Source organism: Uloborus diversus, chromosome 6, assembly GCF_026930045.1.
Source record: "Uloborus diversus isolate 005 chromosome 6, Udiv.v.3.1, whole genome shotgun sequence".
Classification (NCBI taxonomy): Eukaryota; Metazoa; Arthropoda; class Arachnida; order Araneae; family Uloboridae; genus Uloborus; species Uloborus diversus.
In genome coordinates this window covers 73104103-73120824 of record NC_072736.1, presented here as the reverse complement: position 1 = coordinate 73120824, position 16722 = coordinate 73104103, and the positions used below count along the sequence as shown (strand labels likewise).

General features: G+C 29.6%; 1 protein-coding gene across 1 annotated transcript in view; it reads right to left on the bottom strand.

Moving 5' to 3' along the window:
* LOC129225250 (protein flightless-1-like) overlaps nucleotides 1-16722 on the bottom strand; it is a 51595-nt gene extending 34873 nt beyond the window's left edge. The window contains exons 1-12 of the mRNA XM_054859826.1: nucleotides 16660-16722; nucleotides 16078-16188; nucleotides 14185-14337; nucleotides 14025-14110; nucleotides 11117-11193; nucleotides 10086-10170; nucleotides 9874-9977; nucleotides 7898-8017; nucleotides 6458-6516; nucleotides 5507-5664; nucleotides 3433-3674; nucleotides 819-975 (exon numbers count right to left, since the gene is read on the bottom strand). Coding sequence (XP_054715801.1) covers nucleotides 819-975; nucleotides 3433-3674; nucleotides 5507-5664; nucleotides 6458-6516; nucleotides 7898-8017; nucleotides 9874-9977; nucleotides 10086-10170; nucleotides 11117-11193; nucleotides 14025-14110; nucleotides 14185-14337; nucleotides 16078-16188; nucleotides 16660-16722 — 1415 coding nt within the window. The remainder of the gene's footprint in view (nucleotides 1-818; nucleotides 976-3432; nucleotides 3675-5506; nucleotides 5665-6457; nucleotides 6517-7897; nucleotides 8018-9873; nucleotides 9978-10085; nucleotides 10171-11116; nucleotides 11194-14024; nucleotides 14111-14184; nucleotides 14338-16077; nucleotides 16189-16659) is intronic.

Here is a 16722-nt window from a genome sequence, read left to right as displayed (position 1 = left end):
AAGTCTGACAGAACAAAAATAGAAGAGGGTGCAAGAGCTTAAAAAAATTCTCCAGAAAACTTATGGATTGTTATAAACTAGAGCAATTTATATAATCTTCAGTAATACATTGTATTAGTAGGATTGGATTTGTAATAATCAAAACTGTTTAATAAAATTTAGATTATGTGGTTGTTTGTTCACATTTTATTTTTCACTGATCCCTTAAAAAAATGAACTGAACTTTACTTATATATAATGACAGTTATGAAATCCCCCCTCCCCCTCCCAGAAAAAAACTGTTGGTGCCAATGAATGCAACAATATTATTCAAGATGTAAAATTGAACTTTTTATTCACTATATATGGTTTGTCCCGAAAATAAGCTATGTTTTAATACATCAAAGGAACAAATGCTAGTAGAAATTTACTTATTATATTTTCTCTACAAAAGTGCTCTTTACTTTCCTTTATTTTTGTTATAAATATTGTATTTAAAAAAAAAAAAAAAAAAGGTTCAGTTTTTTTTCAGTATGGAACTGCAAAAATTAAATACCTTATATTGAAAGATTTTAAATGATAAAAGTGCCTAAGTAAATTTAACAACATTTGCATTTTACTCAAACAATTGTTTTACATTTATTTCTTACACATTTTTTTTTCTTTAAAAAAATATGAGCAATTATACATTTATTCAAAAATTTAAGAACATTAATTTTTTAATTAAATTTTTAATGCTTAAAAGTCAGGTTTTCCATTAGAAAAATAATAAATAAATTATCTTAAAAAATAAAAAGTGGAAACAAAAAATTTAAATAACTAGTCAAAAATTAACTTACTTTAAAGAAACATTCTTGTCATCCAGTGCAACATCCTTATTTTTGTCTTTAGCTAAATCACTCATTCCTTTCAAAACTTTTGCCTGTTCACTGTCAACTTCATCTTCTTTTTTTCTTCTCAGACGTTGTTTACGAGCAATAGGATCTTTACTATGTGCTATCATAAATATGAACAATGTATTACTAAAACAAATAGCGCTTATCAGTGCTGCAGTTGAACTGCTTGAGAATAAATTTTTGCTCTTAGATTGATTTCCTTGCTTAACAGATAATAAAATATGTAAAAGAGTTATGAAGAAAAATAACAAAGTTAAAAATTTTGCAAACAAAATTTTACCAAAAACATGAAATGAATCAAAAGCAAATTTATATAAAGATTTTGTTTGTATTAAATATTGGAAAATGTAATTTTAAACCTAATACTTTTGTGACTAAATAATGAAAAAATAGAACCCCCCCCCCCCATTTAATGGTACATATTTTTTTTTCTTTCATGAGCCTCATATGAGGACCAATATGTAAGGCAAAACACCAGTAATTGCCAGTGCATGCGGTGGCCACTTTAAGGTTTAAAACACACTAGTAGTGGCCATAGTGAAGTATATTTTTAAACTGTAGGTCTACAATATTAATTGCTCTTCTTGAAACTCAATGAGTATTTTATAGCACAATGCTTTTGAAATCTTCCCAATTTCTAAAAATGCCAGAATTTCAATTTGTTCAATTTTTTCTTAAACCTCAAATTTGATCCAGCAGTGGCTACTCCAAAATCTGAAAATTTCAGTAGTGGCCATCTGACATTCTCCCGTCTGAAGTACTTATATTACTTACTTGAAATTCAAATAACTGATGAATAAAATTGATTCAATATGATAGTTACATTAAATACCAACAAAAAATCAAATCACATTATCATTGTTCATTTCTTTCTTCTAAGTACAAAAGTAAACTTGAAGTGGCCACTACTGAAGCTTGGCACACTACTGGTGTGCCAAGCTTCACTACCTGGTGTGCCAAGCAGGGTTGGCAAAGTGGACCCAGCCCAGAAAAACCCGCCCGGGTTTTTCTGGGCGGGTCCACCAACAAAAACCCACCCGGGTTTTTGTGAAAAGTGGGTTTTTGTTAAAGATAATTTCTGAGTTAGTAAAACATATACATTTCAAAAATTATATATTTTATCCAAATTATCTATAAATCACTAGTAAATGAAAATATGAAATCAGGTGTATTTGAAATAATTTATCTCCTGAATATTTATTTATTTATTGAATCAGTTTCATTATTAAAAATTTCTTGTCAATATAATAACCAATGCTTTTTGTCAAATGCAGAGTCTTGACCCTTCTCAATAACCATTTTTTTCCACTTTGAAGGAATCACAAATGTTATTAACTAATTTTAATTACTTGTATTACTTAATAATTCTTTGAATGTAGAATTGTATAATTACATACAATTAGTACTTTCACATTTAAAAATTCAGGAGAAAAAAAATCTTAAATTTTCAATTTTGAAATCATTATTCAGAAAAATTAGGAAGGGGGCAATGTTACAAATTCTGTAAATAGTAATTATTGTAGGAACGTAACCTGTAAATAGTTTCCCGTAATGAATATACAACCCCTTTTTCATATGGCTAAAGTATACGACCCCTATGTCCTTTTTGTTCATTGATAAAATTTGATAACGGTCTACTACTTTACAGAAGCGTGTGGAATATTTGAGAAATTTCTTTTCGGTTTCTATATAAGCCGTTAGCGATGGATAAACAGTTAGTTTCGATTGATATTTCGAACTGAGAGCATTTTGCTCTGTTTATAGCGAGGCATTTCGCTGTGTTGTTTTCGTATTTGGAAGTAAATACGTGTGTAAACGTTGAGTTTACGGTGTTGTGTGATAATTGCTTTATTGCTGATGAATAATTTAGCAGTTGTTGACGATCTTTCCTGTACATAGTGTAAATAAATTTCCTGTGCTTTTATCAAGAACTGTGTCTTCATTTCAAGAAAGTGGAAGTCGCACCGAATCCGTTACAGTATGTAATAATTAAAATTATTGATAATATTAATAAGTAATACATTGATACTAATCAAATGTGATTCAGAAATTTAACTAGATGAATATATTTTTTCAGTAATGAATACAAATACCATATAACAGTACCTGTATAGAGAAATAAAACTTAAAACCACAAAAGCCCAGAAAAACCCACAAAAACCCGGGTGGGTTGGGTTTTTGTAGAAAAACCCGGGTTTTTGCCAACCCTGGTGCCAAGCTACACTACCTTACTTCTTTATTTTTCTAAAAAAAAAAAACATATTTGTTCATAATTAATTTAAAAACATGCACATAATATGAAAAGGTGAAATAACAGGAAAGCTTGCAGGCTTTATATCAAAATAATGATCCTAATGTCCTTGAAAAATATCAAGAGCATAAGTAACGCAACAGTCGTATATGCCGCTTTCCATTTTCTTGATAACACTAAAGTCCTCCATTGCATTTTCTATTTTAAGTACATTAAATGTGCAATAAAGAGCAGCAAAAGAAGAAAAAGATGAATAAAATAAATCCCAGATTAAAATATATAACATTCTTGAAAGACAGTAGTTACCTGGTGCTGCCACTGGATTATTTGCAGTTGCACCAGCAAGTCTCAGCTGAGTATTGAGGGAGAAATCAATGTTATAATATTCAGAGCCACTACCCAGCTGTAATTCAGAAGGTTTAGGAGGCATGATTAAATCAGGATTTCCATGCAAATCAAGAACTTCCAAATCAGTTAAAAGGTGAATGGCTTCCGGAAGAGTGATTAGACGATTATTGGCCAGAACTAATTTCTTAAGTCTACCACATCTATTAAAAGCAAAATATAATTATGTCAAAAAAGCGGCATAAAAATAAGAAATAATGCACAAGGAAATTTACAATGCATTCATTTCAAATGTTTTGATTTAAATTCTACAAAATTATAGATCTATAAAAGTATGTTAAAAAGTGAGCAACTAAATTTTTACTTAGTTTGAAATGTAACATGCATTTTTTAGCACCATTAACACAGTTGTATTCAACTGTAACCATTTTGTTGTTTTACTGTACTTGGGGGATACATGGCTGGAGTCCCCAAGTTTTTCAACTCGTGAAAAATGCTCCTCAGAACTGAACTGAATTGAATAGTTAATTTTCTATAAATTACCCAAACTTGTGTACCACCTCGCAGTCCTTATCAGTTCATCGCAGTTTGAATATTTCGCACGAGTTCATTTGTAGTAATGAAATCTTATACATGTTGTGTTTGCTATCTAACAAGTTTTTTGCTATCGAACCTTGTAGTTGACGCATTAATTAAATAGTTGTCAGTTAAATGTTCCTGTGTTTGTCAAAGTATGCTTGTGTAACAATTTCTACAAGAAAGAATATCCGAAAATCAGTTCAAATGGTTTTGTTGCCCCTGACTTTTGGAGAGTGTTAAATAAGTTAAATGTGTGGTAAGAATTTTTGAATTTAGAAACTTACTTTGACGCAAAACACAACACAAGCAGCTTGTCACTTTTCATTTCAATAACTCTTATGTTTGCCCAGCATTTTTTTCTAAAGTACTAAATCATGGATTAAGCACAACTTAAAATCTCTGACCAAACATTAAAAAAAAAAATTCAGTTGTATGAAAAACCTAATAATTTTCATTTTTTGGAAGATTTTAATATTATTTTCAGGTTTTTCAAATTGTAGATATTTTAAATGTAAAAACTTTGTAACTCCTTTCCCCAGACAGGGAATTTTGAATATTATCAGACAGTCACCATAAAACATTTTGGACAGATTAAATACAGCATAAAAGACTATCCCGGTTTCAAAAATTTATATTTCATAAACTATTACACTTAGCACTATAAATGATACATAAAAATAAAGATAAACTGTAAAAGTTTTTGTCACTCACAAATGTTCGATGTGGGCGATTTTCGTAATGTGACACACATCTATAACATGCATTTTGGAGTGTTTCACTGGCTACACAAGAGCGATCTTTTGCAGTTCTTGCAATGATTGTTGGTTTGATTAGGTTTTTTTGTTACAAGGTTAGGTTTTTGGCTTGCAATGTTGTATGCAATGGTGCTGCAAAAAGTCTTTGATGAAACCTCATAAAAAAATCACATGGGGTTAGGTTTGGGGATCTATCTGGCTGGCAAACCAATAAAGGGTAAATCATCATCACCTGCAAGGTCAATCCAGTGCTGTAAAATGTCAGGAGCACAGGGAAGTGGGAGGGGAGGAGGGGAAGAAACCCCCCAGAGTTCTTGGTTTTAACATTGTTGTCAATCCTTATACAGTAAATACACGTGTAAAGACTGTTGTGAACAAAAAACCGCCTCCAGTAGGAATTCTTGGTGGTGCTAGTGCGGAACGTGCATGTTTACGTAGTTACATACATTAACAAAACTTTCAGTTTATCTTTATTTTTCTGTATCATTTATAGAGCTAGGTGTAATAGTTTATAAAATATAAATTTTTAAAACTGGGATATTCTTTTATGCTAACTTTGTATTTTAATACACTTGTTATAACTATTTGAACTTTACAGTTTGTTCACAGCTGAAAGGAAGAGTTAAGTTTTTCATTTAAGCATGAAACTTGATTACAGTTGTGACAGCTTTTCTATTTAACACATGCAAACAACAAATTACCTTACAACTCCTTCAGGTATCATTTCTAAATTATTATTTGATGCCATAAAAACTTCTAAACTATACAATTTTCCAATTCCTGAAGGAATGCCATCAAAATCAAATTGGTTGTCATTTACATACAGTCTTCTTAGCTTTGAGAGTTTACAAATGGTAGCCTGTAACAAAAATATGTAAGAAAATTAATAAGGAGATAAATGACGATAATATTTTTTTCAATACCAAATATGGTTTGAAATCTTTTTTTTTTTTTGCAAGTGTAATGAAAGAATATTTATAAACATGCAAAACAAGTGGTCCTGAAATTCATGTAGTATTTTATTTAAAAATTTAGAAATAAAATAAAAGCGGTTCAGTAAAAGTTATAAAGAAAGTTATACATTAGTCCTTAAAATACACACAAATGATTTTTTCTATGACCCAATCCAGAAACTAACCAGCAAGACTAGGGTCACCGAGGCCAAGACAAGCCCCTTGTCAGGTTACTCAGTGGACCCTTTTCACCATAAAACTCATTAAATTTATATTACTTCCACTCCCTAGTTTCCGACTAGGTTGACATGGCCTCTCATCAGCCCTGAGCAACACACATCTCTTAAAAAACTAATGTGTCAAATATCACACAAATTTCTCTACTTTTTTGTAGTATAGCTCGGTGTGGACTCAAGATTGAGATAACTTTTGCAAAAAATGGCTTGAGAATCATCATGATTCTGCGAAGATGTTCCCTAATTAAAAACACTTGTTATTTTCTCTTCTTAGAAGTTTTGAACACATTTCATCTCATCTGGAAAAAATAATGCTTTGGATTGATACAAAGAGTTACGATTTGCAAGGACTTCTTCAGAGAGACAGTTTTATGCATGTGTATATACAAGATAAAAACTGCAACATGCTTTTAAAAAACTAAAATCTAGGAAATATTTCAAACATTTATAGAAAAATGCTTACTGGTAATGCTTTTAGCTTATTTCTGGACAAATTTAGAGTCTCAAGATTTTTCCAGAGATCTGCAAAAAAAAAAGGACATACATTACAAATATCTAAAACCTAGAACAATTGATTCTCTAATTTTTATACACACATGTTGCAACTAAACTTCCTACACAAATTTGGCAGTAAAATAGAGAAGAGAAGCAATAACAGCATAAGAAAATATATCTAGAAATAATTTTAGCAGACTTTCAATTAGTAGACAATTTAAAGTGTTGCTAACAATTAATGCAACATGAAACTTCAACTGTTGATTTCAAAGAAATGAAAATGAATGTTAGCACTCTCAGTGAAAATCTGAAATACATGACAGCTAGTAAGTATCAGCAGTTTTCAAATAAGAGAAAAAAAAATCATGAAATAGGAAACCGTTAGCTGTAAGCAAAAGGGGGAGGAGGGCCATTTTCTGACCATTCATGAATAAAAGGCTAATTTAGGTATTTCGTGGCATTTCAGTAGCTAAAGGGAAAAAAATCGGATGAGAGCACTACATTATCTTGGTGTTTGCCTATTAATAATCGATGGTTTCAAGAATGAATGCATGTGTACTGATATATGTGTATAGAAATAAAACTTTTTAAATGCATAATTTTTAATTTCTCGCACATGTAAACGATGGTAAATATTAAGAGAAGTATTCAATTGATATATGTCCCTCAGAACAATTAGAAATAAAAATTAGTCACTAACAGATTCAATGAAAACCATTTGTATACTGATGTTTGGTAGGAGTTTTTGGTAACTTCTTCAACTTTAGCAATCAGACTCAACAGCAATAAAAAAAAATTGTTATCTTCCAAAGAGCAATTAGCGACAATTGTAAAGCAAAGGAGAAAAATATTCAATGGTGTCTCCACAATTAGAGCAAAAGCTTAATCAGCACCAGACCTTTTTGGGGTACATATTTATATCAATTTTTCTTCAGTTACTTTTTAAGATATAACAGTCACTTGAAATGGGAAATTTTAATGAGCACAAATTCACTTGGAGTTATATATGTTTACCAAATTCAGTTCAACTTGATTCATAACATTTTTTATTAGAGCAGCAACAAATAATGACAAATGACTGAAAAGTGCTAAAAATAGTCAAAATTTCTGTATCCTTTAAGGATGTACATTGGAAAGATAAAAAAGTGGAAATAAATTCATGAATCAATACATTTTCCATACATTTTGGGGAAAAGAAAGAAATAAAAAGCAAACTTCTAATGCAACAAAAAACATTTCTTAGGTGAAAAGGGAAAAAAAAGCGACAAAATAGATTAATGCACGGTTGTTTCTTTCCAGAGGTACTTTTTTTTAGCTGTGCCAGGTTAAAGATAAAAAAGCCAAACTCATTAAAGAAATCATTTTTCATCTGGATATTTTTTTTTTTAATGTAACTGCAACGACTCACCTCCAACATCTGATGATATATCAATGATACAATTCTCACTAAGATTTAAACGTTTCAAATTTGGAAGAGTATACAAAGCATCTGGAACACGTGGTAAACTATTATGAGATAAATCAACATCTGGAAAGATAAAAGTTGAAAAGAAAAAATATTAATCAATGAGCAAATACGTTGAAATAAATTATTAGATATTTAAAAGGTTTTTTTTTCTTTTTGTGATACAAATGTTATACTAATATATTTGCACAAAAATATTGAAAAAGTCATCAAAATCTGCTGTAATCTGTGGCAGCTGTTGTAAATACTTGAGGCACTACAGTTTTTAAATGGCAGGTAAAATAATTAAAAGAAAGGAAAAAACCTGTAAATGACACTGGAATAAATGTAATATTAGATAAAAGTTACTACATATTTACTAATAATAAAGCTCAAAGTCTCTCTGTCAGGATGTCTGGATCTCTGTGAAGTGCATAGCGCCTAGACCGTTTGGCCGAATTTCATGAAATTTGGCACAAAGTTAGCTTGTAGCATGGGTGTGTGCACCTCGAAGCGATGTTACGAAAATTATCATAACGTGGAACCGTAACATAGGCACAAGCCAATTGGTGAGAAAATTCACCATACAGTATTTGTAAATATACATGCGAACCAAAAGACCTTTTAATTTTTCTATTACGGGCAAAGACGTACGGGTACCCCTAGTTATATATAAAGAAAGAAAAGCAACAATTAATGTGAGGAAAGGCTACTATTAACGATACAAACGTGATGATGATGGTTAAAAAAATTGTAATAATGATTTTAATTGATTTATAAATGCTTTTGCATGGCAAAAAGGAAACCCCAACTGACAATTTGATGTCAAGGGATTTAGCTACACTTGAATTAATACATTATTAAAAATTTATTTCTTACCTTACTTCAAAGTGTTCTCATGTAATACATAAATAACCAGATTAAATTACGAGTAAATTAAAAATAATTAATTTTGTTAGCTGATTTCTATTTCAATTATTTTGTATGCTTTATCATAAAATCTAAATACCAAACAAATAAAATTAATTCAACAAATCACTTAAGAAAATATTAAAAAAGTTACATGTTTATAAGAGAGCCTAAGAACTGTTACAAAACTTCTTAATAGGTAAATGGTCAGAGAAATAAGTATTAAAAGGTGCTTTTATACAATTTGAGTTAGGTGGCTAGATGCTAAGTTCACTTTTTATGCCATTCACCATTTTACGACAAAAAAAGTTCTAAATCAGCTGAGATTTAATTTCAGAAGCATAAAATGGCATATAAAGCAGCTCCTTTGTATTCAAATGCACTTTCATATCATTTTGAATATTTTATAGCTTTAAAGCTTGTAAAAAATAATTGCACCAGACAATGCAATGAAAATATTGTGTGCACGAGAATGAAAAAATAATCAACTTAAAAGATAAACACCAAGTAAAATACTTTAATCAGTTGTATTTCCAAGTTGGTTCTTAAAAATTGTAAATGAACCTTGATTCAAGAAAGAGATCAATTGCAAAATATGTAAAAATAAGCTGTCTTTTATATTTTATAGAATTAAAACTACAACTGGAAAGTACTTTTAATGTATCAATAACATTTTCCATAAATTAAATAAATCAAATAGTAACTTTGTGCATAGAAAGTAAAACATAAGAAATAACTACGTCAAATAGCACAAATTGCAGTTTACTTCAGAACAAAGAATGCATCCGGTATGTTTTTGCATCCAAAAGCACATTATTTTGCATTGAAAAAGGCATTCCTTCTAATGCCAAAAAATGTGTCAGCAGTAAATTGCAATTTGTGCTATTTGACGTTTCTATTTCATATTTTTTAACACTTTCCATATTTAACCAAAAGTTGTTTAGTTGAAAAACAGTTTGAAGATCTGACAGAAATGAACCATTAGAATGCTTACAAAACGCAATGTAGGAAAATAGGAATAGAAAAGTTACCCTGTAGGTTTGTCAAACCATCTAATGATGAAGGCATGTTTGATAAACTTCTTTGCGTGTTAGACATGTACAAAGATTGAAGTGCAGTGAGAGCTGGTAATTGCCTGAAAAATTTTAATGCAATCTGAAGCAATTTTTGAAAGTAATTTTAAAGAAAAAGGCACTGAAATGATTTTTTTTTTTTTTTTGATGGCTCAATGAATAATTCTTACCTTAATTGATTATGACCTAAGGGATTATCATTTAAATTTAGAGTTTGCAAATTAGTTAATCTTCGCATTTGTGGAGGCAAGGATTCTGAAAATGAATAAAAGTAAGCAATTATTTCTTCTAGATTAATAAAACATAATCGACAGTTCTTGTGCAGAAAGTGAAGAAAAAAATTTTCTAGTTAATTTCTTAAGATGTATAGCCTTAAAGCAAGCACATCTCAAAGACAAATGCTGCACTCTAAAAGAAATTATGCAACTAAGTGCAACAACTATTGTAAGAAGGGGAAAAAATGAGAAAAAAGGGCAAAACATTTTTTTTTTTTTTGGAAATGAATCAACATTAGCACAAAATTAACAACTTCAACATTTCAAGTTGGAATAATATAATAATAATTATAAAGCAAAACAATAATGATCATACTACAATTTTTTTTCTGCGCTCATTTTGACTCAAAGTAGTTACTTATTGACGGATTGCAAACTGTTCAAAAACTCAAGCAATTCCTTGTGCAGTGTTTTTTTCTTTTTCTTTTTTTTTTTTTTTAATAAATAAAAAATTTATCATAAAAAATATCATTTGAATTATGTTTCTAAAAGATTAATTACAAAAACAACACATTATTTGTTTAAATTCAACTAATTGTTTATATTATGATTCAATTCAAAAGGACTATAGAGTTAAATATGATAAAACTCTAATTTGATCCTCAAATTATTATTCATGAAATAAAAGCCAATTTCATGAGGTATACATGAAATAAAAGCCAAATTTGAATATTACTGTATAGTTCACATTTATACATGTAACTGTATTTTATCCTCAGCTGTAAACACTTTATCGGAAACTAAACACTTTAAAAAAATTCTTTCATTAAAAAAAAAAAAAAAACATTTTGAAAACCATTGGTGCACAAGAGCCTGTATGGCAATTTCATTGAATTAAAAAAAAAAAAAAAATCATAAAAAAAAAAGGGGAAAAATATCAACTTCTTTACAAATGAACAATTTTGAATGACATGATATATTCTTACCTAATTTGTTGTTACTTAAATCTAGATGCAATATGTCTGTGAGATTTACAAATAGATGATTAGGAATACTTTCAATTCTGAAAGGCAAAACAACGTATCAAATAGCAAAGCTAAAATATGATATGTTAAGAACAATAAACTGCAAAGCAAAACACCAGAAAAGGGTTAAATCCAATTTTTATGTAACCATGAGTATCTTATTTAAGCAACTGGTAGCTTAACCTCACTTAATGCAGAGTCAGTTTCAGATTTGATGAAGATCTAAGCCAGAGGTCAGCCACCTGCTGATTGAGTTTGACCTCCAGTCCAACTTCAATCGATCACGGTAACATTTTAGCAGACATTACTTTTTGTCAGAGTACTGTTATTAAACATTATTGTCTGGGGAGAAAAAATAGTTTAATTTAGGTATCAAAAGTTATTTGAAAAATTCTCAAGACTTTAACTTTCTAAGATTGCTCTGTGAGCTGCAATTTTTAATATTGAAGAACAAAAATTTTCTGGTTTTGATTCCTGAAAAAAATTAAGTCAACAAAATGGAACCAAATTAATGCATCCAATTCCACTATTTTATAATGGTTTTATTTGTTATTTTCTTCACCAGAGATAAGTCATTGATGACGTCATCAAATGTTATTCTGTGTAATTTGTCACTTTCGATGGACATAAGACAAAAAGAATTTAGTTTATATTGAGTCATTGGTATTCTGCTGTTCAAAAAGAATTTTAATTCATTTGTTTCAACTGAATATTTTACAAATATTTATATATTTATTCAAAAAAAAAAATGTCCCCTTTTCTAATCAGCCTAAGGCAACTTAGCAAAACATAAAGATCTTTTTAAAACATGATTAGAATATCACAATTAAGTAGTATGTAATATCATATTTTTGTTACAAAAAAAATCTTTTGAATCCTTAATATTTTTAATCACAAGACATAAAATTATTACTGAAAAGCTAATTTATTTGTAGATACTCGTTACCTTATAATTTTTTCGCAACTACTTTCAGTTTTAGAGCTGTTATCAATGACCTGTCAACTTTTTAAAGAGATGAGTTTGCAAATTACTCTGCGATCAAATATATTTTTCAACATCTTCACACACAGAAAAACTAAAATAGATGCTTTTTCATTTGAAATCTTCTCAAAATACAATAAAATATTTTTAACATGAAAATGCTTAACATGAAAAATCAGCATGAAATGGGATAGCGAGTTGAACAATATACTGTGCAATTTAAAGTTAATCTTATAGCATGAAATTATTTTATACAAAAAAATATTTCAATTAGTGATGTGCCAGATCGTTAAAAAAGCAGATCCGCGGATATGGATCGTTAGTGTCAAGATCCGCAGATACGGATACGGATCTCAAAATTTTTTTGTCCAGTTGAACTATTCAAGATGTAAAATTTATTACGGAGGGTATTCCCATCATGATAATAACACTGTTTCTTCAAAAAATTTTATCTACGGCGAAAATATAATCAAAACTATGATATACTCGTTAAAGAAATCTCCGTTAAAATTGAGGGACAGTTGGAAGGAACGGGTCAGCGCTGCATTAATGCTTAAACAGAATGTGAAAAATTATTTCTAGCTTGCTCGGTAGATGTAGGATACAGGATACAAGAGTGTAAAGTTGCTACTGGATAGGCTAGAAATAATTTTTTGCACTTTATTTCAGCATAAATGCAGCGCTGACTCATTCCACCCAAATTACTCCGATCCACGGAATAACAAAACCGGGAACACTTTTACAAACAATAAATAGAGAATTTTGTCTCACTTTTTTTTTTGAAGGATGCCAAGAAAAACCAAAATGAAGAATAACAGAATCCCCAAAGCAAAAACAAAAACTAATATTAAACTAAAAATTAAAAGAAAAAAAAACATTCTTCACAGGGCCTTGGCTTCTGAAATGATACCTTATAATTTAAATAGGGAATAAAACCTAACTTAAACGGAACTTAAGAGTTTTATTCAAATATTTAAGATTTTTTAGAATAGAAAAGATCCGTTTAAGATCCATCAAAAAAGTTACGGATACGGATGCGGATACAGACCTTTATTTTTCCTTGGATATCCGCAGATCCGGATATGCATATCTGGAACATCACTAATTTCAATTCCCTCAGTTTTGTGTTAAACGTTTTTTAATATACCACAATGTTTTGTAAGAAATGCAACTGATGCTTTTTTGCTCATTTCTTTAGCACTAGATTCTTCAAAGCTGAGGCACTGAGGTAAGTTATGCATGTTTTCAAATTAAAATGTGTCAAAGAAATTTGTCTGAACGAAAAAATGTAAAAACGGAAAAACAAATCATTGTAAGGGCTGTTACTATTCCTAACCAGCTGGTTTTATTTTCCCCCTCTAAAGTGAAATACAGCACTGAGTTATATATTAAATAATCAATAATAAAATGCATAAATTTTTTAATATGTTCAGATGACAAGTTTTAGAAAATAGGCAATGAGAAAGTCCCGTCTTGGCCATTAGGACAATTTATGGTTCATACTTTAGATGAGAAATGAAATTAAAGCACTTTGAGGATTTTCAAAGATTTATTTACTTATTTTCAATTTTATGACATTGATGAAACATAAAAGAAGCTGTAAATACTGTTTTCAACAAGTAATCACCAATTTTTAACAATCTTTAAAATTTAAAAAATAAAAACAAATGGGGAAACATTTTTGAGAATTTATTTTAAAGGAAAAAAGTTTCATATTTCATGTTTGCTGGAATTAGGGATTCTGAAATTGTGATCCCATACTGTATACCTACCATACAGCACAAAAAAAAGAGAAACATTTAGACACTTACAATACATTCACATGAACAAAAACCTTTGTTTAAAAATACAAAGCAAGAAAATAAATTAATTTCAAATAATACTAACAAGTTAAAACTTAAATTCAACACAAGAAGACTTTTGGCATGTTCTAAATCACGAGGCACTTCTGTTAATGAATTATGACTGAAATCCTAGAACAAAAAGAAAAAATTATCAATGAGAAAATAAGGAGTTTGATGAGACAAATGTGTAAAACAATGCTTACCACAACTGCTAAATCCTCAAGCTCAAACAGGTCTGATGGTATTCCAGAATTCTTCAATTTGTTGTAACGACAATTTACATATCTAAGGCAAGGCAAAGCAGGAACTTCTCCATGGATAGTGACCAAATTGTTGCGAACTAGTGACAATGCTTCCTACACATAAAGGAAGTTAAAATTTAAAATAATTACATTAATTTTCTAACATAAACAGTGTTAGTAAGCAGAAACATTGGTAAGGTTTTAGAGACATTATTTAGAGGGTTTAGATAATACTTCACTTGCTAGAGGGGTCTGGCCATCTCACGTTATTTTATAACCGCCCTGTGCACTAGTAATATGCATATACAGTGAAATCCCATTACAACGAACTTCAAGGGATCGCAAATTTTGTTCGTTATGATGAGGGGGATTTGTCATACAAATAATGCAATTATATAGGGATTGAAAATGTATTTTGTTGAAACGGATATTGTGTTGCACTGGTATTTGTTGCAACGGAATTTCACTGTACATTGCGAAAAAAAATTTACAAAAAAAAAAAACAGCTGGGGAAAATAAATGTTTCTAAACTTGTGGCATTTTCAAAACTATGGCAAATGTTAAACTGTCATTGAGCGTGAGCACTCTCTTAAAATTTGTGTAAGAAGCTAAAACTTTTCCAGCATAATACTATTAGTAAGCCTAAAAAAACTAAGGGGTTGCCTGGACTTCAGTTCGAAAAAAAAATTTTGAATCACTCTAATGTACATTCAATAAATCAGGTCAATATATATATATATATACCAAGTTGTATCAAAACTGTTTCTTTTATATCAAAACTGTTTTACACGAGACTCTGAAATAATATGAATCAAGGCAATATATACCAGAACCAAGTCTTAAGGCATAAAATTCATGTATAATTAATCCAAAACAAAATGCATACACCAGAAAGAAAATCTGAGTTCTCTGTAGCAATTGAGTTTGCATGAGCAACAACAACAAAACAAAATGCAAAATAAAATAAATAGAATTACTCTATTTAATTATTATTTTGGCTACATTTTTTTTAAAAATTATCATTTGCCCCATTTAGTTTATTTTTAATCTTAATGTTATTTTCTTGCAATGTACTGGAAACAAAATAAGTTTTATCTTTTGTTTTCAGAACACTAATGAGAAAACTAAAATATTTAAAAGTTCAAAATTAGCATATTTAGGGGAGACCAAACTTTCGAGCAAATGATACACACAATGTTTTGTGTCAGTTCAAAAAAACAAAGCAAATACAATTTTAGAAATAATATACATTTTCATAAACACTGCATTCAGCATAAATGATCCTACTACCTTTCAAAATTCATGTAATATTAAAATCTTGCAATAAATTCAACTTTTAATGTGTAATATTGAATTCTTTTTATAATAATCGCAAATTAAGTACTGTGCAATACCAAAACCGTGTTGCACAAGTACAGTGTGATATACTGCCGTGTGCAGGTAAACAGCACTATATGCAGAAATGAGTTTTTGAGATGTTTGAAGAAATGTGTTGTGGACTCAATACTAACAACAGGAAAATATTGAAATTAGATGGGTTTTTTCGCGCCTTTTTTTTCAGCGGAAACCAAACAAGCAAGTTTGTAAATAAAGACAACATACAATGGATGCCAAAAATGCAAAAAAAAAAAAAGATAAAAACTTTGTAGTTACTGCCATTTACCTGCATATAGCAGTATACAAGGGATGCATGCATATGACTGAGAATTTTAAAATGTATTTCAAATCTATCTGGAAAAATGGATACTTGATACATTTTAAAACAATAGTAAAAGTTGTTTAATAAGGAGTACGATGTCAATAAATACAGAATAAAGATGCAAATTAATAAAAAAAATACTTATGAAAACTTACAAGTTTTTGTAAATTGCCCAACTCATCTGGAATCCAGTCAATGTTTGTTTTATTTAATTTCAGCCATCTTAGTCCAGTCATTTCAGACACAGCTTTTGGAAAATAATCTTCCTGCATAAAAGAATAAAAAGTTAAACAATGAATATTTTCGAGAGAGTATAGGTTTTCTGTTTATCTGAGAGGGTCGGTTTTATGAAACATTTAAATCAATTATCTGGATAAAGAATGTATTAAACATGCGGTACAATACACATCTGGCATCATTTATTTACCTACATGTTCGATGCACAATGAAAGTTATTATGGTTGATCAAAATTTAAATTGTTAAATTATAATTCTGAAAATTCTGATGCATTTATATTTAATTCTTTTTCAAACAGTGAAACAAAAATCAATTGCAATAGCTTTCATCAATAAATACTTTAACAGTTATAAACATAATATCCCAACAGCACCAACTAAGGTAGACATCACTTTTTAAAAATAGCTGTTTTACATTTAATGACAAAGTTCATGCTAGATTATTTTCAGTATGGAGTAAAGAAATAAAAATTGAAATTATTTGAGCATAATAATGAAACCTGGAAATCATTATCGGAAAAGTCGATGCCTCGAACGAAAGGCAAAACACCAGTGACAGCCAT